Source organism: Mirounga leonina, unplaced genomic scaffold, assembly GCF_011800145.1.
Source record: "Mirounga leonina isolate KUSES-001 unplaced genomic scaffold, KU_Mleo_1.0 Mir_173, whole genome shotgun sequence".
Taxonomy (NCBI): Eukaryota; Metazoa; Chordata; class Mammalia; order Carnivora; family Phocidae; genus Mirounga; species Mirounga leonina.
The window spans coordinates 24,516,094-24,537,642 of NW_023270447.1; the positions used below are offsets into that span (position 1 = coordinate 24,516,094).

Here is a 21,549-nt window from a genome sequence, read left to right on the forward strand (position 1 = left end):
CTGTGGGCCAACAATTTGCCTTCCTAACAGGTTCCTAGGTGATGCTGCTGGTCCACTTTGAGGACCACTGATCTTTAGGATAATTCAAATGAACCAGGGTTCATCACCAGCACAAAATACCCTGTTAGAGATTGGTTTTTTCAAGCTTATGGAGGTCAGGAGCATAGCTTGAGATATAAGCACTCAAAAGCATAAAGTACATGGTTTCCTCCTCATTCCATTCTTTTAAAATGATCTAAATGGCTTTTGAAATAAGGCACATACCTTATGGACCCATTCATACTCTCCATATTTAGAATCAAAGGTTCCTTTCTGAAGAGATCTTAATTTTAAGGTAAAACGTGGTCCAAGTTCCTGAATTCCCACTTTCTTTTCACTCTTGAATATGTACCTTCAAAGATAAATGAAAGAATTAAGGGAAAACAGTCTGAATAAATCAAATGTAATTTCTTTAACGTGATAGAGTTCAAAAGATAATTTATTTCTCATCTAGAATACTTGTCACAATACATTAGAAAACATGTTTACATTGAAAATATATTTCATGATTTAAGTCAAAGTCTAAGGAGTTAAAGTACCTTCCTCACCTATGAAATCTGAAGAAGATATAGTCCCGTTGATTGTGGAATGTGGCAACTTGCCTCCCAATAAACTGAGGATTATGGGGAAAGAGAGATGCAAACATACGCCCAACAGAATGACCCAGTCTCGTTGTAAAGTTATTCAAAATTATTTCAGGTATGTGTTCTGTAGGGTCCTTGCCTCTTCTCTGGAAAAATGATGAAAAATATCACAATAAGGAATTAATCTATATCCTGATACTGTAAGTTCAAGTTTCAGAATTTATGTGGCAAACTGAAAAATTTTAAAGGTATCTTTAATGACAAACTACCACAGATGACTTATCAATCCTATGAAATATATCTAAAATTATTTTAACATACAGTGACTGTACCAAAAAGTCCTACTAGAAAAGTAACCGGTTTCATAGTAATGAAGGCTACTGCCTGTCTGCCATAACTCAATTACAATCTCATACGAAAACTGCCAGTAGATAAAACTCGCTTTAAGCAGAAGGACAAATGCCATTATAAAAGCAATTCGATCTGTAAGTTACAGAGTTAACTAAGCATATACTGCAAGGAGACCAATGCCAATCAAGGAATGAATAAAACTTACCTTAATTTCTTTACGCAAACGAACACTGCTCATTTTAAAATGAGCAGTTGGGCCATTTGGCAAGTGACTTAGAATTAATCCATCTGTTCATAAAGCTAAGAACACATTGAACGCTGTAATTTAAATCTTAAATTGTATAAATAACTGGTCTGTATGTCCAAAGGCTCATAAAATTTGTAGCTAGGTGAATAGGTAGGTACATGTATGCCTCTGGGTTAACAGTTTCTTACCATACTCAAAACTAAAGCCCCATAAGTCAACCCAATATTTCAAAAAAAGATTAACCTATAGTACTCCCACTTTTTCATCACCCTCAAGAGGGTACGTTGGGTATTCAACAAAACTAGGCAAAAAGAGCTTATGTCCACTACCCTAACAGTAATAAGATGGGATTCTAGCATAATTTTAGCATTGCAAACAAAAAGTTTACCTCCATGTTCAGAGAGGCCTTATAACCCTAAAAATGCACTTTCATACATAAAACACATTTGTATGTATATTTTTTATACATTTGTAGGGTTAGTATATGCTGTCAGCTTTGAATACTGTCCCATAAGACTAGAGACTCCTAAGCTCTCTTTTTGAAATCAAAGTTATGTTTCTCGAAAGACAAGCTCTTATTCTTGGGATTACTGTGCCACAAATTAAAATCAACTAATTAATAACCACTTACTGATTGTCTACCACAAACAGAGACTTCTGGCAGACACACTAAACTATAAATGAAGTATACCTACAACTGGCAGGGTTAGCAGCCCAAGGGCTTTAAAAGTCTGGAATGCAGCTACCTTATACAACATTCCTTAAGTCTTTGTAACACAACTTGATTCTTCCAAATACTGAACCTTAAAAGATCAGAATCAGACTATTCCAAATTATCTGCACACAGTTTTACAAAACAAATGTTGCCATCTTTTTATAAAGGCATCAACATTCTCCCATTAGCCCATGGATTATCTTCAATTCCTCCTCCCCTTTCTTACCAAATCCTATTTACTGCTTTTACCCTCAAATTAAGGACTTCCATAGCCTCCTCTTTACCCTTATTGCTATTCTCTTAGTTGAGGTCCTTGAGATTTTTCACCTACATTAAAACAGTATCCTAGTTGGTCTGACCTCTCTCACCATTCTAAGTACATTTTCTAATAGACTGTAAATTAAGTTTATATGTAATAAGGTATGGGATGCAACTGTCATTTTATCTACCATGGTTTCTCATGCTAAATGAAAAGCAAACTAGATACACTTGAGTCTTGACAGCTGTAGCTAATTTCAAACTACTCTCACGACTGCTCATCTACAAAACAAAAGATACCAGTACAGCTCTCATGTGGCCCCAAATCACCTTTCTAATCTGTCTCCCTTATGCCTATGTTTCCTAACTGGTGGGCACACAATCTCTTACACACCATACATATTAATGCTATTATGTATTTTTTGTTCATGCTATTTCAAATACCTGCATTATTTAACTCATCTATTAAGACCCACTTAGTGAGTGCCTTTATGTTTGTTATTGTTTTATATATCCAGGTGCCCCCATGTTGGGTTCGTATTTACAATTGTTAGATCTTGTTCAACTGTCCCCTTTATTATGATACAGTGCTCTTCTGCATCTCATTAAGTCTTTGAAGTCTAGTTTATAAGTCTGATATAAGCATTGATACTCCAGCTTTTTTTTTTTACATCCATTTTGCTTCTCCATCCCCTTTCAATTGGCATGTATCTTTAGTTTAAAATGGGTCTCTTGTAGGCAGCATATAGATGGGTCTTCTCTATCCATTCTGATTGGAGCATTTAGTCCATTTACATTCAGAGTAATTACTAATAAATATGTATTTAGTGCCATTTTATTACTTGTTTTGTCACTGTTTCTGGAGATTTTTCTACTCCCAAGAGTCTCCTTTAATACTTCTTGCAGGACTGGTTCAGTGGTCACAAACTCCATTAGTTTTTGTTTGGGAAACTCTTTCTCCTTCTATTCTGAATGGTAGCCTTGCTGGATAGAACATTCTTGGCTGCAGATTTTTCCCATTCAGCCCTTTGAATACACCATGCCACTGCCTTCTAGCTTGCCAAGTTTGTTGAGAAATCTGCAGCTAGCCTTTTGGGTCTTCTCTTGTAAGTTAGGGACTTCTTTTGTCTTACTGTTTTTTTTTAAGATTTTTTTTATCACTATATTTTGAAATTTTAACTACAGTGTATCTTGGTGATGGCCTGCTTTTGTTGATTTTGATGGGAGTTCTCTGTGCCTCCTGGATGTGGATGTCTATTCCCTTCCCCAAATTAGGGAAGTTTTCAACTATTATTTCCTCAGATTTTCTGCCCCCTTTTCTCTCTTCTTCTGGTACTCTTATGAGTATTGTTATATTTGATGGAGTCACTTTATTCCCTAAATCTGTTCTCATGTTCCGTAATTCTTTTGTTCAGCTTATTTTCTGTTATTTTGTCTTCTTCTATATCACTTATTCATTCCTCTGCTTCTCCTAGCCTTATGTTCACTGTATCTAGCCTGTTTCCAATCTCAGTCATTGCATTTTTCGTTTCTGACTCTTAACTCTCTTATCTCTGTGGTAAGGGCCTCCTTGAAATCTTTCATTCTTTTCTCAAGCCCAACGAATATCCTTGGTTGTTGCTTGAAATTCTCCAGCAGACATGTTACTTATATCTGTTTTGCTTAGATCTCTGGCTGTGACATTATCTTGTTCTTTCATTTGGGATAAATTTCTCCATCTGGCATTTTGTCAAAGTCTCTGCCTTCTTCTGTGTTAGAAAAGCTCGTTGTTTCCTGCTCCAAAGAGTAATGGCTTTAGGAAGTAGAGGTCCTATAGGGCCCAGGGCCTGGCACTTCAGGAAGTGTCCCTGGTGTGTGCTGTGTGTGCTCTACCTTGTGTTCTGGCTGCTCTGTCCTTCAGGCCAGCTGTCTGCAGAGGCTCTCCTTGCCTGCAATGGGCAGTATTTGGTCCTCGGCCAGAATGTTTTAACTAGGTGTGCTCTGATCTGTTTGTTAAATGAGACCTGATACTACTTCCACTAGATCTGAAGCCCTGCAGAACACTTTGGTCAGGAGACATGGTGCTGGTCTTCTGGGGAAGGGGCTCATCGTGCTGGGACTGAGGCAAGCTTGACCAAGAAGGGCAGTACTGTTGAGGCCTACTTCAAATGCCACCTCTTTTTACACAGTTAAAATTAAGCTTTAAATCTCAGCTGTCACTGTTACTTTAGCACCTGTCACTTATTTGACTTATAATCATGTAAATGACTTTCTTCCCAACTAATCTGTTAACTCTTGGAAGACAGATTTGTTTCTAATAAATACTAGTGCCTACCACATAGCAGATAATCAGTATTATTTGAATTCTTTCCTACTTCTCAAAAATTCACCACAGGTTCAATTTCATGAGGTATAACAAAAGTATTTCTGGATCATTTGCACACTGAAAAAAACCATGAAATCTCAGGATACTAAGAACGTAAAGGTAATTTCCTCCAACCTAAATCAAGACTTGACTCCTTGCTAGAACATTCCCACTAAATTGTGGTTTCTGTCAAAAGAGAACTACAAAATCCAAAATTATCAGTTCCTAAGTACCTGCAATGTACAAAAAGCTTTACTACTTATGTTATTGCTAATTTCTAACATAAACCATGAAGAATAGGGGTCATTATCCCTATTTCAGTAACAAGGAAAAGAGGTTGAGAAGGGTTAGGCAGATTAGCCCCAATTTCAGAGCTAGGTGGCAGATCTTACTGGGTGGGATTACACCTGTGCACAAGCCCTAATGCATAGAAGCATTCTGTTATGAAGACTGAGGTAAAACTGACTTTTAGTACCCAAAGGCCAAGAATGCAAAACAGCCTACAAGCCGCCAAAAGTACAGCACAAAGACTTACCTAGCTCAATTTCCATTTAGAAATACTGAATAGAGGATGTAGGTCTCTCCAGAAAAAACTTCCATGCTTTCCCCTATAACATTTACTAAAATGCCTACAACAGACCAGGCATTAAGCCTTGGAAACATAATACATTTAATGTGATCTTTGTGGGAACCCTAAAGATTTAGCTGTTATTTCTTACTTTAAGATAGGAGAAAACCGAGTAGCTAAGAAACTTGACAAAAATTACAAAGCAGCAAGTAATGAAGTGTATCTGACATCACATCTGCCTGACCCAAAGCCACTATACTATAGTTTACATAGTTGACAAAGCTCTTTTCTAGAGGAAATCAAGTTTATATTTATATCTCCATAAATTTCCACCATTTGGCACTACTCCTTTACAGCAGCCCTTCCAGTATCTTGTCATGCCCCCATATTCTAATTTCCCACAGGCCGAATATCCTCAATTCTTTCAACTTTTCTCCAAGTGTCACCATTAGGAATCATGACTTATTATTTGTAAGCCCATGTTAAGTCTCTAGGAATCACACTGCCATTCCTATTATGTGCCTACAAATTATTCTCCCTTTAATTATTCTACATGTTTTTTCTGGATCCTAGCAAATACTAACCGGCAGTCCTCTCCCCCTCCTCCTTCCATTTGCCTGTCTCGGATCTTCCTCAGAGTTAGCAAAGTCTCATTTACAAGTTTGTGCAGATATTCTTTGAAGCCAGGATATCTGACCTTACTCAGTTTCTAGGCCTTATCTTAAAATCTTTTTAACCAAGACGGACTTCCAATGCCCCTTACCAATGTCCTTACTAGTCTTATAGACCATTCTCTGTTAAGAGAACACAAAAGCAATTTAGAAGGTCTGCTTTCCTAGCTTCTTCCACCAACACTTTGCCATCAACTTCATTACTACATATCAATTAGAAAAGAAAATGAAGTACCTTTGAAATTATAAAAATCAACATCCAGGGGCACCTGGATGGCTCAGTCAGTTAAGCGTCTGCCTTCGGCTCAGGTCATGATCCCAGCATCCTGGGATCGAGCCCCACGTCAGGCTCCCGCTGGAGGCTGCTTCTCCCTCTCCTTCCTGCTTGTGCTCTTTCTCACTATCTCTGTCACTATCTCTCTCTCTCAAATAAATAAAATCTAAAAAAAAAAAATCAACATCCAGGCAGGACTATACTTATAAAAATTCTATTCATTAGGACTTTTAAAAACTACGTAATTCTATACTCAAAACTTACAATCATGGGATACCTAACACATGCATATGTGTGTGTGGCATATATATTTATGTGTATAGGAATATAATCTCACACTTGGGTTAATTAGTCTAGTTACTTCCTTAATATAAATTTGGTCTATGTACTGATGGCACCTTAATGATCTGAAGGTGTCCAATATGGTAACCAGAAAAATATTAATATATTTTGGGTAAAAAGACAATACAATTTTGTAAGGAAAAGAGAACATAAGTCTAAAGGCAATAGATGGTATAAGTGAAACTTAAGAACCTATATAAAATACCTCAACTAAAACAAGGATACAATGTTTATTGAACTGATGAATGCCTGCCAGCAGCCTTAAAATGGTAATGATTTTTTAACTGCCAAAAAATAAGAGAGGAACACAGACCTTGCCACTTTATTTTGGGAAACAGTTTTAAGAAAGCAGAAACTACATTAAAAACATCTCTTCTGGAATAGTTAAGTATTCAAGAGATTTTAGTTATTTTGGTACATTAACCCACAATCCAAGCCAAATTATAATATGGTCAACAAAACATCACATTAGAAAGCTAGTTTTAGCCTATTTTAGTCTCTGGAAAGTAACCTGTACAAGTGGATAATGTCTTTAACTTATATTGAAAATAATAAGGCCCTAAAAGTTATTTAGGTTGTTAAAACATAGCTTTTAAACTATTATAAAAAAAAAAAAAAAAGCAATGTTCATTGATTAAAAAAAAAAAAAAAATGTTATTCTGGCAGCAGCAAAGTCCTGTCCCTATTTTTTATGAATCCTTAATAATTTTAATAATTTGACCCATTCAAATGATCATCTTCAAAATTAATGAGCTCACAGGGGAGCCTGGGTGGCTTAGTCAATTAAGCTGCTAACTCTTAATTTTTGCTCAGGTCATGATCTCAGGATCCTAGGGTCGAGCCCCACTGCCTCTGCTCCTTCCCCTGCTTCATGTGCTCTCTAAAAATAAATAAATCTTAAAAAAATTAAATTACATTAATGAGCTCACAGGCACCATTCGATAAATAAGCAAAACAGCAGCAACAACAAAAACAAACCTAGGCATCTTTATGTGCTCTTTAATCTCCAAATAGGACAAAAATACCCTGGGTTCATGTGACACAGTCACCTCAGATCTGAGACTCACAGAAAAAAGGATAGAGTATTCTTGGGATCTGAAACAGTAGCAAATACATAATATGGGCTCAAATATCTACCTCAAAAATGTAATCCTGTGATACCACCCCTGGTAACATAAAATCTAGCCATATCTAACTACTTGCAGATCCCCAATTGGGTCAGCTCCATCTGCCTTTACAATAGTATATCCGCACTGGGCACTCTTCTTCCACCTTATTTACCTCACTCACCCATATTCACCTTGACTGAACTTAAGCATCTTTTCGGTCAAGTCCTTCCTCCCTGATATCCCCAGGGCAGATTTTACCAGAGTGTGCACTGTATTTCTCTCTTTAATTGTACTATCCACTCTCCATTTTTGTTAGTTTGCTTACCTATTCTCTCCTACTAGATTATGAACTCCCTGAAGCTCTTGTTTATCTCTGCAACTTTTACTAAGGATTAAAGTAATGTCTTGCCTATAGCATTTACTTGATGAATATTTGCTAAATGAAAAGAAAAAGTTCATAGAATCTTAGATACGTAATTTTCTAGCTTAAAAAATTATGTTCTTAAAGTTACAGAAAACATTTCCTTATTCTTTCAAATATATTTTAAAAGGGGGTGAAGGTGAGACAGTAAAACTTCTTTAATAAAGAAAGGATACTTGGTGTTTTACGATCTTCATTAATAACGATCAGATCTGTGAAATCTCTTGAAATGCACTGTGGAATAATTTTTTTCAGAGCCAGTCCTCTTCTGTAATAAACATGTGAGTTTGGTATAACTGTGGAGAGCTGTTCACAGAGTCGTACTGTTCTCTGCAAAACAAAATAACAGAAATCCTCAAAGGTGAAAAGGAGTAAGTTTTATGTGGAATACACTTATAAAGAAAAAAGCAACGATTAATATACGTGTTATTAATAAAGGGCAAGGGTAGGGAAGGAATGATATCTGAACAGTATTTAATCCTTTATCAAAAGCTGATCATCCTAAAGCAGTGGTTCTCAACTGGGGGTGATTATGCCCCACAGGAGGACACTTGGCAAAAATGGGTCTAACTGGTGGTAGTGGTAGGGGTGGTGGGTAGTGGTATCTAGTGGGCAGAGGCCAGGCATGCTCCTAAACATCCTATAAGGAACAGGACCACCCCCATGATAAAAAACGATGCAGCCCAGAATGCTAACAGTGCTGAGGCTGATAAACTCCATCCTGAAGAATCATGCTTCGAGAAGCTGTATCATTATCACAGTATTAATTTTATTTAGCTTATTCACAGGTATTATCTATGGCAATTACTAATAATTTAACTCAGATCTTCTGAAAGGAGTTCTTTTAAATAGTCTAAGTAATGTAAGAAAATTAAGAATTCAATAACTATACTGATTGATATGTTTACCCCATGAGGTCTATCTGATGTTGTGATGAGAATCTTGGGAGAAGTTTGTCTGTTGAAGTAAGAAGCAAATTCATCTGTAGCTTCATCATAAGCAACCTGTGAACAGAAAAAAATATAATCTTATATCAAACAAATACTCTACTAGGCCAAAATTCTAAAAGTAGCTCCAGCAGGATTCTATGACACTGACTACCTTCCTAGCTGATAGGGGATTTAAAGAAAGCCAAGAAGGACTTATATTAATGGCAACATGAATAGGCTGAGTGATTTTCTATTTGTAGAATACAAGTATAAAACTGGAAAAAATTGTCAAAAAACAATTTCAAGACACAAACTGAGCTGTGTTTATTCTTCTGAAGATTATTTATTTATTTGAGAGAGAGAGGAGTGTGTGAGCAGGGGGAGGAGCAGAGGAAGTGGGAGACAATCCCAAGCAGACTCCGTGCTGAGTGCAGAACCCAACACAGGACTCGATCTCACAACCCTGAGATCATGACCTGAGCTGAAATCAAGAGTTGGGTGCTTAACCAAATGAACCACTCAGGCGCCCTGAGCCGTGTTCATTCTTGAAAAATGGCTAGGGCTAGGGGCAAGGACATCAGGAATCTTACTTAGAACTATTCCATTTCTTCCATCAACATGGCTGTGAAAATAGTAACTTTATCAACTTTAGGTCTGATGGTAGGCAAGAACCAGCAATCTTGAATCCAAGGGTGGTGGACTGGATTGGGGAGAGGTGGATTTGAAAACCATTGCTTTGCTAGTCCAAGGTTACTGGGCCAGTTCAGGGTAGGTGTGGACCAACCAGAAATGTAAAGGAGAGCTAAGGAAGTGAAAGAGCCACAGAGGGGCTGAGATAATCTCCACAAATCTCTGGCTGACAGCTGAACTACACATGGAAGAGTTCTAAGAAACCAATTCACATGAAAGGCGAAGGAGACTTGAGAACTGGCTGCAACTTTGAATGCAATCCTCACCCCACACCCAGCTCAGTTGATAGAAGTTGAGAGGCTCAAGGTACCTCAACACAATCTCTGCCCAAATCACTGGCTTACCATTAAGCCATACAAACACAGAGATGATCTCTAGGGAGGCAGGTTAAAAATAACAATAAAAAAAACAAGTAGAGACACACATTGCTGTTAAAGGAAATTCAACTTTTAATGTTTGTGGGCCCTGCTCCTGGGCTCCCAAGGAAGCCAACTTTTACCAAGGTTAGAATGACTTCACCAAACTTCAAAGCATGGGCTCTATTTCTGCCCCAAGCACACACTGTATATCTACTCTGTTAACAAATAACTTTCTAAAAGAACACTTTAAACTAAAGATGAGTAAAAATCTCCCTAAATTCCATTCCCATACCTCCAAAGCCTGCAACCTTGCACATACTAAAAGCATAAGATAAAGTTTGTAATTTTCTGAAATGTCCTTTGTCATGATGCTCTGTAACTCTCGATGTAACAAAAAATATATATAACCCTGTATTAGATGTTCCTTCTCCAGAGTACTCTCTTCTTTGTCAAGACAAAGCTGAGCAGCTGTCCTGAGCAGCTGTCCTCAACTGGGCTTGCCTGCTTGCTTTCCTTTCTCTCTTTCTCTATTAAGAAATTCTAAAAGATTTGTTCATTTTGCATTGAGAGTGCTACTGATGGGGAGACAGATTCATTACACAGTTTAAATCTAGGCAAGTTACTAGAACAAAAAAATCAATAACTCAAAAAATAAAACAGTCCAGAACTACTGTAATATGTTGTCTAAAATGTCCAGCTTTCGGCCAAAAAATTAGGTATTTAGTATGACCCATAATCAAGAAAGAAGCAGCCAATAAAAACTGTCTCTGACTGGGCCTGGATGTTGAATTTAGTGAAAATTTCAAAGTAGCCATAATAAATCTATTCAAGAAATTAAGAGAAAAGAGGAGCTTAATGTGGATCTAAGATGGCAAAACAATCAATGAATTTGAAATTAGATTAATAAATATCCAATCTGAAGAACAGAGAAAACAATCATTAAAAAAGGAGCAAAACTGAAGAAACTTGTAGGACAATGTTAACCATTTCAGTAGTGTGTGAAAAGGAATTCTCTGGGGCGCCTGGGTGGCTCAGTCCATTAAGCGTCTGCCTTCGGCTCAGGTCATGATCCCAGGGTCCTGGAATCAAGACCCACATTCATCGGGGAGCCTGCTTCTCCTTCTCCCTCTCCCCCGATCCTTCTCTCTCTCTCAAATAAATAAATAAATCTTAAAAAAAAAAAAAAAAAAAAAGGAAGGCTTTGAAGGAAAGAGAAGGTAGAAAAAAGTATTTGAAGAAATAATAGTGAAAAATTCTTAACATACAGCTATAAGCTCAACAAACCCCAAATAGGATAAAAAGAACAATAACCTAAACACATCAAAGTCAAACTGCTAAGAGCCAAAAACAGAACATTTTGAAAGAAATAAGAAAAACCATGTGTAGGTGAACAACTATTAAAATGGCTGATGTCTCATCAGAAATTATGAAGGTCAAAATGTAATGGAATATGTTCCAAATACTAAAAGAAAAAAAAAAGTCAACCAAGAATTCTGTAATTTGCAAAATTCTTTCAAAACTGAAGGTAAAATAAGCGTACTTTTAAATAAACAAAAATGAGATAATCAGCTATTAGATCTGTTATAAAAACAAAAACATAAGGAGATTCTACAAACTGAAAGAAAATGACACCAGATGGTAACTCAGATCCAAGGAAAAGAAAGAACAGCACTATAAATGGTAAATACAAAGGTAACCACAAAAGACTTTGTGTGTGTGTGTGTACACTCTTAATTTCTTTTTTTTTAAATGAGATTATTTAAAGCAGAAAGTATAACACTGCATTTATAACATAGACAGATGTTGTATATATGACAACACCATAAACAAGAGTGGAGGAAACAAAGCTACACTGGTGTAAAACCTGCTATACTTTACCAGCATCGTGTCTGTATTTACTTGAAGTAGATTGTGATAAAGTATGCTGTAATTCCTAGGGAAACTGCTAAAAGAACCCTAAATATATAATTCAAAAGATTAAGAGGAATTAAAATAGCATACTAAAAAATATTTTTTAATATAAAAGAAAGCAGTCAAGGAGGAACAGAATAAAAACACAGATATAAAATATGTTGAAAAAAAGCAAAATGGCAGAATTAAATATAACTACATCAATAATTAACATTAAATACTAATTGTCAGACTGAATGAAAGAGCAATATCCAACCATATGCTGTAAGTGACATTTTAAATTCAAAGATACAAACTGGTTAAAAGTAAAAGCATGAAAAAAGATATACCATGCGAACAGTAACCATAAGAGAGTTCAGATGGCTACGTGTACATGAGACAAAATAGACATTAAGAAAAGAAATGCTGCAGTGAACAATTTAAGGGACGGGACAATAAGGGACACTGGATTACTAGTCAGTACATTAGGAAGATACAGTAATTATAAGTGGACACATACCTGAAGAAAAGTAAAAACAAAAACATTTAAAAATAGGTATGTACCTAACAAAAGAACCCCCAAAAAGACTTGAAGCAAAACTGAAAGGAATGGAAGAAATGAGTAATTCGAAAATTATAATTAGAGATTTCAATATTCCTCTTTCAGTAACTGATAGAATTAGAAATTCAGCAAGTATATAGAAAATATGAACAACACAATCAACCAACTTAAAATAACTATCTTAACAATCCACTTCAAAACAGCAGAATATACATGTTTTCCAAAGGAACACAGAACATTCTCCAGAACAGATCTTGCCCTAGAACACAGAACAGTCTCTTTACTTGAAAAGGACTAAAACCAAACAGAATATGTTCCAGAACCACAATAAAATTGGATTAGAAATCAACAGCAGAAATATATCTGGGAAATCCTCAAGTATTTGGAAATTGAGCAACACACTTCTTGATAATCAATGAACCAAAGAAGAAATCCCAAGAGAAATGAGAAAATATCTTGAACAGAATGAAAATGAAAACACAACAAACATATCAAAATGTATGGGCTGTGGCTAACGCAGTGTTTAGGAGGAAAACCATAGCTTTATGTTGATTATATTAAAAAGAAAGAAAAGTAAAAAATTAGTAACGTAAGCTTCCATTTTAAGAAACTAGAAAAAGAAGAATAAATGAAACCTTAGGTAAGTAGAAGAAAAGAAATACAAGGATCAGGGGAAAAACTAATGAAATAAAATACACCAAGCAAAAACAAAACAAAAGCAAAACCAAAAACATGAAATTACAAGAAGAAATCAACAAATCTTTCATTATAAGAGATACCAAGATTTGAACAATAAGGAAGGACACACATCTTAAAGCTTGTGGGATATACCAAAAGTGGTACTTAGAGGGAATTCTGTGGCCTTAATTGCTCATTATAGAAAGGAAGTTGAAAAATAATCAAATAAAAAGAATAAACTCAACAGAGTAATAGGAAATAAATGATAAAGATAAGGTGAGATATAAATAAATTAGAAAACAAAGTTTCAAATAGAGATGATCAAAAAAGTAGTTTGAAAAGAGTTAACAAAACATTTTATCTCTGGTGAAAAGCCCAAATAGATAATATTAGGAATGGAAAGGAACATTACTGCAGTCTCCCTTATATACACAGATACACATATTCCAAACAAAGTTCTGACAAACCAAAACAATGTGTAAAGGATAAAACATCTTAATTAAATTGAATTTATCCCAAGGATGCAAAAGAGATTTAACATTAGAGAATCTATTTCATTTCCTACATTAATACAATAAAGGAGAAAAACTGCATACTCATCTCAGTATTTGCAGAAAAAGTACATCATTATCTCAATATTTGCAGAAAAAGTATCTGGTAACATTTTACATTCATTCATGATAAAACAAACAACCCTGCCAGCAAGAAAAGAATAAATGGATTTTCTTAACTCATAAGGACAATCTACCATTAAAGATAAACATTAATGATGATATGTTAGAAGTATTCTCTTTAAAATTAGGAACATGGCACAGATAACACTATTGCTATTTCTATTTATTTGACATGCTGGAGGTTCTAGTCAGCACAAAAGAAATAAATTATTAATGGACTGAGAGTTATTTGCAGAAATGATTAGCTAAACATGAAATGAAAACGATATTTAAACAAATTATTAGAAACGAATTTAGGTAAACTGTTTAGAAGATCACAATCCAAAAATCAATGGCATTTTTATAAATCAGCAAATAAAACAATTTTCAGAGATGTGATTTACACTAATAAAAAACACAAGATACGCAGCAATAGCTCTAACAAAATTTATGTATAAAACTTGCATGAAGAAAACTATATTCATTGAAATGCATTTTCAGTAAGAAGACCTATCTAAAAAAAGCAATATATAAATAGAACCCCTAAGTTATCTACTTTAATACAATTTATAATTTTATATGGCAGACCAAAGTTTCAGAGAGAGAACATTCCTGAAGAGAGAGATTAAAGGATGGGGGTGGAGAGGGGCATTCTGCTCTAACAGATATCAAAACTTACCATGAAGATAAATAATTAAGAAAATAAAGAAGTCATACAGCAACAAACTGACCAATAGTCCAGAAAAAGGCCAAGTATATATGGATACTTGATTTATGACACGGCATTATAATTTAGTGGGAAAGGTTGTACTATTGCAAAAATGGTGCTGGGGAAACTGGTTACATATGGTGGGGGTAGGAAAAAGGGCAGGGGAAGAAAGAAAGAAATTGGTTTTCTTTCTCATGCCAAACAAAAAAATCGATTCCTGGTGATTACGTACATAAATGTGAAAATCAACTCTTCAATTTTTTTAGCAAAAAAAATATGAGAACATATCACAGGATAAAGATTTCTTAAATAAGACCAAAAAAACATTAAATATTAAAAAACCTTAAACTCAACTAAATATTAGGACTTTTATTCACCAAAAGACAGCACAGAAAAAGTAAAAAGAGCATCCACAAATTGGAAGATACTTAATAAAAGATTAGTATCCAAAATATAAAAAGAAGTTCTACAAATCAGTAAAACATACTATAGGATAGAAAATTGGGCAAAAGACATGAGCTGGCATAACTTTAGCAAAAACACAGTGTATACATGAAAAAGATGCTCAACCACATTAGGAATCAGGGAAATGCAATCTCAAACCACAATGAGATAGTCCTTTATACTAGGCAAAGTACTGGTCAGAATGTAGAAATATTGGTCAGAATGAGGATGACCAGAAATACTATCCTTATTCTATGCAAGTGAAAAATGATACCACTACTTTGGAAAACATTTTGGCACCATCATGTGAAGTTGAACATTTACACACTTCATGACCCAACAAATTCTCCCCTAGGTAAATATTTAGAAGTTTTTACATATATGTAGCCTCTAAATACCTATGATTTCCAATTTAGCTCCAGCCAAGACCTCTTCCATATCTCGTCAATGACAATTCCATCCTTCTATCCTTCCAACTGCTCAGGCTAAAAACCTCAATACCATCTTTGAATCCTCTTTCTCTCATATCCCATTTCCAATCTATCAAGAAATTCTAGTGGCTCTAATTTCAAAATATACCTGGGGAAAAAACCTGAATCAAATTGATTCTCAACACTCATTGTAATCACTGTAGCCCAATAGCCCAAGTCATCATTATCATAATCTCTTTCTTGGATTACTTCAGTAGCTTCCTAAGTATCTATTTGCCTCTCTAATTACATTCTCAGACAGCAACCAATTACTATTAAAAACTAAGTGTGATCATATCATTCCTCTGTACAAAACCATCCAAAGGCTCATTTCACTAAGTATAAAAGCCTAAGTCCTCACGATGGTCAACAAAGCCACTGCTCTGCCCTCTGCTCTTCCCAATACTTTCTCTGGCACCTCTTCTAGAACCCCTCTCTCTTGCTCACTATATTTCAGCATACTGGCTTCCTTGCTGTTCTTCAAAAACATACTAAACATGCTCCTCCTGCCTTAGAGCTTTTGCATTAACTGTTTATGCACTAGTTTTTACACTGGCCATTCCTTGGAAACAAGTGGGGCAGAACTGCAAGGAGGCCAATTTCTTTATTGATTTACTATTTATTATCAAAAATGGCTAATTTCTTTACATTCTTCAAGTTTTTGCTAAAAGGTCATCTTCTCAATGAAGCCTACTCTGACCATCATTATATAGAACTGCAACCCTAACCAACAGAATGGGTGATAGACATGAACAAACAACTGATTAAAAAGAAAAGTATATAAAATGAACATAATCATGAGCAATTACTAAACTCTTATTAAGTGACATTCCAAAAAAATACGTGGACATTAAAAGCAAAGAAAGTCCGAGGAACCGTTCCAAATTAAGGGAGGTTAAAGTCATTATAATGGAATAAAATGCATGAGCTGGATTTTTCTTTTGCTAAAAATGACGCCATTTGGACAACTGTAGACATCTGAAATAAGATGTCTAGACTAGATAATAATGAATGTTAATTCTGTGATTTTGATAACTATACCCTGTGTTTAAGAAAAACCCACTTGTTTGTAAGTAAAATCCACTAAATTATATAGGAGTAAACAGGCTTCAGGGCTGCCATTTACTCTCAAGCATTGCAGACAGAATACAGAAGAAAAGCATGTGTGGTACAATTTAGTATTTAGGAAATCTAGGTGAAGGGCATACATGAATTTCCACTTTTCTATTAAGTCTGAAATTATGTCAAACTAAATAAAACGTACATACACACATACTCCTATATATATAAAATTGCAAACTCTCTCTACTTCAGGTAGTCCTGAATCTACTTTACCCAATTTTTTTTTAAGATTTATTTATTTTAGGAGGAGAGAGAGAGAGCACGTGCATGCAGGAGGAGAGGAAGAAAGAAAATCTCAAACAGACACCCCGCTGAGCACAGAGTCTGACTTGGGGCTCGATCTCACAACCCTGAGATCATGACCTGAGCCGAAATCAAGTTGGACGCTTAACTGACTGAGCCACCCAGGCCCCCTCTTTCACCCTCCTAACACATAATTTATTTTATTATGTTCACTGTTTGTCTCTCTCCCTAGAATGTAAGTTTCAGGTGGGCTGATATTTTGTGTGTATATATGGCAGAGTGTTTGGTGCACTGGTGGGTCCCAAGTCCCTAAAACAGATCCCAATACATGGCAGGCAATCAAACATTTGCTGGAAGATTGACAGACTGATTGAATGAATGACTATATCAAGAAATGTTAAAGAATGTCACTAACAGTACTGTTTGAGAGCAAATATAACCAAAACCAAATTTGCTTACAAAAAAAAAAGTTTAAAAACGCTGATTCTCTCACTGTACTGTCACCAACTATTTAAAACGAAAATGTGAAAAGTGACAAGTGGATATTATCTTGAAGTGAAGAGTTTTATGAGGACACAGGAAGTACCACCAAATGTTATCCTTAAATCAAAATGTCTAATACTACAAAAATCTATAGTATGAGGAATGCTTTTCGAATGATATTAAAAACAACAGAAGCACTACACAAGATACTAAATGACAAAAAGTTTACCTAGGCATAAAATAGGCAGAAAATAAGTAATCATTGCCTTTTTCTAGAACATTTGAGAAATTCAATTATGAAATAATCTATAGCAAATAATATGCCAACATTATAGCTGAATCAGTCCATTATACAACTTCACCAGCCAGTACTTTAAGTATCAATATATGAACAAATGATTTATCAAATGTGGCCATCCAAATTTATTTAAGACTGTAACATTACCTCTTCATCATTAGGGTCTACTACAGTTTCATCATATACTCTCTGGTTGTCAATGGTCTTTGGTATAGGCTTTGGTGGAGCCTAAATAAAAGAAAAAAAGATTAAGTTTTAGAAGCAATTTTCATTAATAATTTTGCATTCTGATTGGGGAAGAATAACAGAAATTTGCAAATAATCCAAAAACTGAATCTGTTCCTCACTTCCACTGCTACATCAATCCTAATAATAATACTGAGTAAGAGGTTTTTAACTGAGCAGAAACATAAACATCCTAGAAGAACTGCTAACTGAATGAAATGACTTAAAACCATGCAGAAGTAGCTGAAAGAAGAAAGTGGAATTAAAATAATTATCCACTAAAAAGTTTATTGAACAGAATGAAAAAAATTACAGTTGACCCTAAAACAACATGGATTTGAACTGTGCAGGCCCTCTTACATGCAAATTTTTTACAGTGCAAGACTATAAATGTATTTTCTCTTATAATTTTCTGAATAACATTTTCTTTTCTCTAGCTTATTTTATAGTAAGCATGCAGTATATAATAAATATATAAAATATGTGTTAATTGATTATTTATGTTATCATTAAGACTTCAGATCAATAGTAGGGTATTAGTAGTTAAGTTTTGGGGACTTTCAACTGTGCAGGAGTGGAGATGGTCTGCAACCCAACTGCCATGCCGTTCAAGGGTTGGCTGTACAAAGGTATATCTACCTTTCCAATACTTCCAGAAAGCTATTCAGAAATAAGTAACAAAAGCTACAAATCTAATCTGCTGAACTAGTAATTCTAGTTTGAGGCATTTATGGTAAGGAATTAAAGGGAGGAACAATTTATATAAAGAAATATACAGTGTCACTATTATTAGGGGACATGAACAGCAAATAGAGCAAATATCCAACAAGAGGGTAATGACTACGACACTTTAACATAATGGAATACTGTTAGAATTGGCAACATACATACTCAGCTTAGACTAAAAAGTTGTGTAAATGAAATGCTAAGGAGCAGGAACAAAGAATTGTAAGCATACACTGACTGAAACAAATTCAAAACATATGTATGCTAGCAGAGATATGAAGAAGTATGATCTGATAAACTAGGATTTTATTTTTTATTATATTCTATGAACAAATATTAAGTTTTAAAAGTAATTTCTTAAAGGAGGCAGTTCTAGGAAGTCATCTTTCAGTCCAAAAAACAAGAATGGTGAAATTTCCAAATGGTGATTGGCATATTTGCTGTAATTGATTACTGAGAGTTAAGAGACTAACGTTACTTGATAGGATTCTGCAAGTCAAAACAGTCTAATACTGGCAAGTCTGGCAAGGCCTAGACTGGGGAGCTTCCCCATTCCCAAAGTCAGGAAGATGAGTTTCTGTCTCTCAAACACATAAAATTAAGTAAAATAAGCACGATGAAGCAGACATATCATTTATGTGAAATTTTGAAAAAAATGCAAAACACCACTATTGTCTTCATTGTTTAGGGACACAAAAAAAGAAGTGCATGGGAACAAAACATGGCAATTTCATAAGTGGTTATTTTTGGAAGGGAAAGCAATCAGGAAGAAGCATCCAAAAGACTTTGAATATTATTTGCTAACACAGTTTCTAAGCTGAGTGAAGAATAGAAAGGGGTTTGTTATACTATTTTATTTTCACATCTTTTATACACTGGGAATATTTTATAATAAATTTAAAAGAAAATGATACAACGTAAGTATCAGGAAGCATTCCTCAATATAAGACAAAAAGCAGATAGCTAAAAATTTTATTTACCTTGTCACCAAGAGCTTCTCTCTCTTTCTTAAGTTTTTTCTTAATTGCCAACTTTTCCTAAAAAGTTTAAAGCAAAGAACAATATTGAGAAACCACCAGTTATATCACAAACACATACTGAAACTATACATTACTAATGCTATGAATACTTAAACTGAGCAATTTTGTAATGTAGTAAATATCCTGACACAGACTTTCATACCTAAGTTATTGTAAACCAAATAAGCCGGCCAATCAATAAAAAATAAAGATCTTGCTCCTTCAAAAAAATCTAAATTGAAAAAAAAAATCTAAATTGGCAAGTCTGAATATTTAAAGTTTTACTAGCTTTATCTTTTACTATAAAGTCTCAATTTAAGTAAAAATGTAAAACGTATACTTAGATAAGTTAAGAAGTTTTTGTTTTATTTTGCATTCCTAACAAGTTGCGTTCTAAAGAAATCCATGGCTATGCTGCTTGTTTCTTTTGGAAAGTACTAAAAATAAATGACAATGGGGGATACGTTTTCAGATTGTTTCCAATGAACCACCATTAGTTTTCCATAAATCTCATAATCAAAATATGCTTTTAAAATTATTAAGAACTTGCAAGGTGAATTACAATTGTACTGTAAATCTGTACCTTCCGGAGATTTCGAAACAGAATGCTTAACACACAATACAAAGTACTCTCCCCCCACCCCCAGTGCCTATCTACCCTCCACCCATCAAGTTTCAGATTATGGTATCAAGAAGTCTTCTAGGAGACCCTGCCCGCAAACGCGCTCACCTAGAATGAGTTAGATTCTCTATGTACTCCAATAGCACTTTGGCGCTTATAATGAATAAGGCACAATCCACGGCCTCAAAAAAATCTAGTAAGAGGAGACAGGCAAGTAAAGAGAATATTATGTGTGTAACTTTTATGACGTACAAAAATAAACAAATGCTTGCTTCCAACTTCAATTTAGCCACAAATAAGCACTGTGACCTTGAGCTTTATTTATCTCCTCATATTTATCTCCTAGAACAGTCTGAAGGCAACGTTGTAAATACAATTACCAGAAACTTCACAGAATTTCGGTAAGAGTTGCTGTCTAGGAATCAGAGAAGCATCACTTTGGGTTTATGCAGTGCCCGTTTTACAGATTCTAGGAATCAACCAAAGTTACATGGACTAGGCGAAGCACAGAGATGGGGGAATTTCGCCTTCCAGGTCAGGAGGGGTATTTTCACTGCTAGGAGAGCGGGACTTCTCGCTTTCATTCTGGGGGGGGACCTAGAAAGGGGCTAGAAAGGAAGAGAAACCTTGACGCTCAGGCAAAAAGCTGAACCTAGAGAAAGTCTCCAAAACAGTGCGAGGGGGCCAGGACACAAGAACTTCCGCCTCACTCGTCCAGATTAATTACCGTCTCCACGACGCCAGGCCAGGAGCGACCACGCAAGTGCTATTCCCCGCCCCACTGCCACACACGCGCATAAATGACGCGGCGCATGCGCCCTGCCGCCTCCGCCCCGTCCTACCTTACGCTGCTGCTGTTTCCACCGCGTGAACATTAAGTGTCGCCGTTGTTTGTTCTTAATTTCCGAAATGCTGAAACCCGGGGGGAAGGCAGCCGCTTTCGGGGGTTGGACCCCGCTTTCCGTCGCCCCATCCTCAGCGGCTGCAGCCGCCTGAGGTTCTTCGGCGGTCGCTTTCCGTTTCAGGCTTTTCTTTCCCCGGCTGCCGCTCTTATCCCCGGCTTTCGCCATGGTGTTTGCTTCTAGGCGTCTGTACGGAAACGGAAATAGCTTACCCCTGTCACTACCTTACTTAATCTTTTACTTCCGGGGTCAGGAAGTTCTTAAAGGTGGACTACTACTCTGTGATCTTTATAGCCATTTAAGAAGGTGGAGGAATTTAGAGGTGCCTGGGTGGCTCAGTCGTTAAGCGTCTGCCTTCAGCTCAGGCCATGATCCCGGAATTCCAGGATCGAGCCACTCATTCGTCCCCTGCTCAACCGGGAGTCGGCTTCCCTCTCTGCTCCTCTCTCTGCTCATTCTCTCTCAGTCTGTCTCTCAAGTAAAATAAAATCTTAAATTAAAAAAAAAAAAAAAAAGGTGAAATTTAGCTTTGAGAAAAGTTTAGGGGGTTTGCCTAGCTGTAAGAATACTGAAATGATGAGTTTGTAGAATCCTTTATTGAG

At 35.8% G+C, this 21,549-nt stretch overlaps 1 protein-coding gene across 1 annotated transcript in view; it reads right to left on the reverse strand.

Moving 5' to 3' along the window:
* Positions 1–21,146, reverse strand: part of RPF1 (ribosome production factor 1 homolog) — a 21,716-nt gene extending 570 nt beyond the window's left edge. The window contains exons 1-8 of the mRNA XM_035018157.1: positions 20,888–21,146; positions 19,385–19,441; positions 17,601–17,681; positions 8,832–8,927; positions 8,100–8,253; positions 1,180–1,262; positions 588–769; positions 265–391 (exon numbers count right to left, since the gene is read on the reverse strand). Coding sequence (XP_034874048.1) covers positions 265–391; positions 588–769; positions 1,180–1,262; positions 8,100–8,253; positions 8,832–8,927; positions 17,601–17,681; positions 19,385–19,441; positions 20,888–21,115 — 1,008 coding nt within the window. The 5' untranslated portion in view covers positions 21,116–21,146. The remainder of the gene's footprint in view (positions 1–264; positions 392–587; positions 770–1,179; positions 1,263–8,099; positions 8,254–8,831; positions 8,928–17,600; positions 17,682–19,384; positions 19,442–20,887) is intronic.
* Between the last annotated feature and the right edge of the window lie 403 nt (positions 21,147–21,549).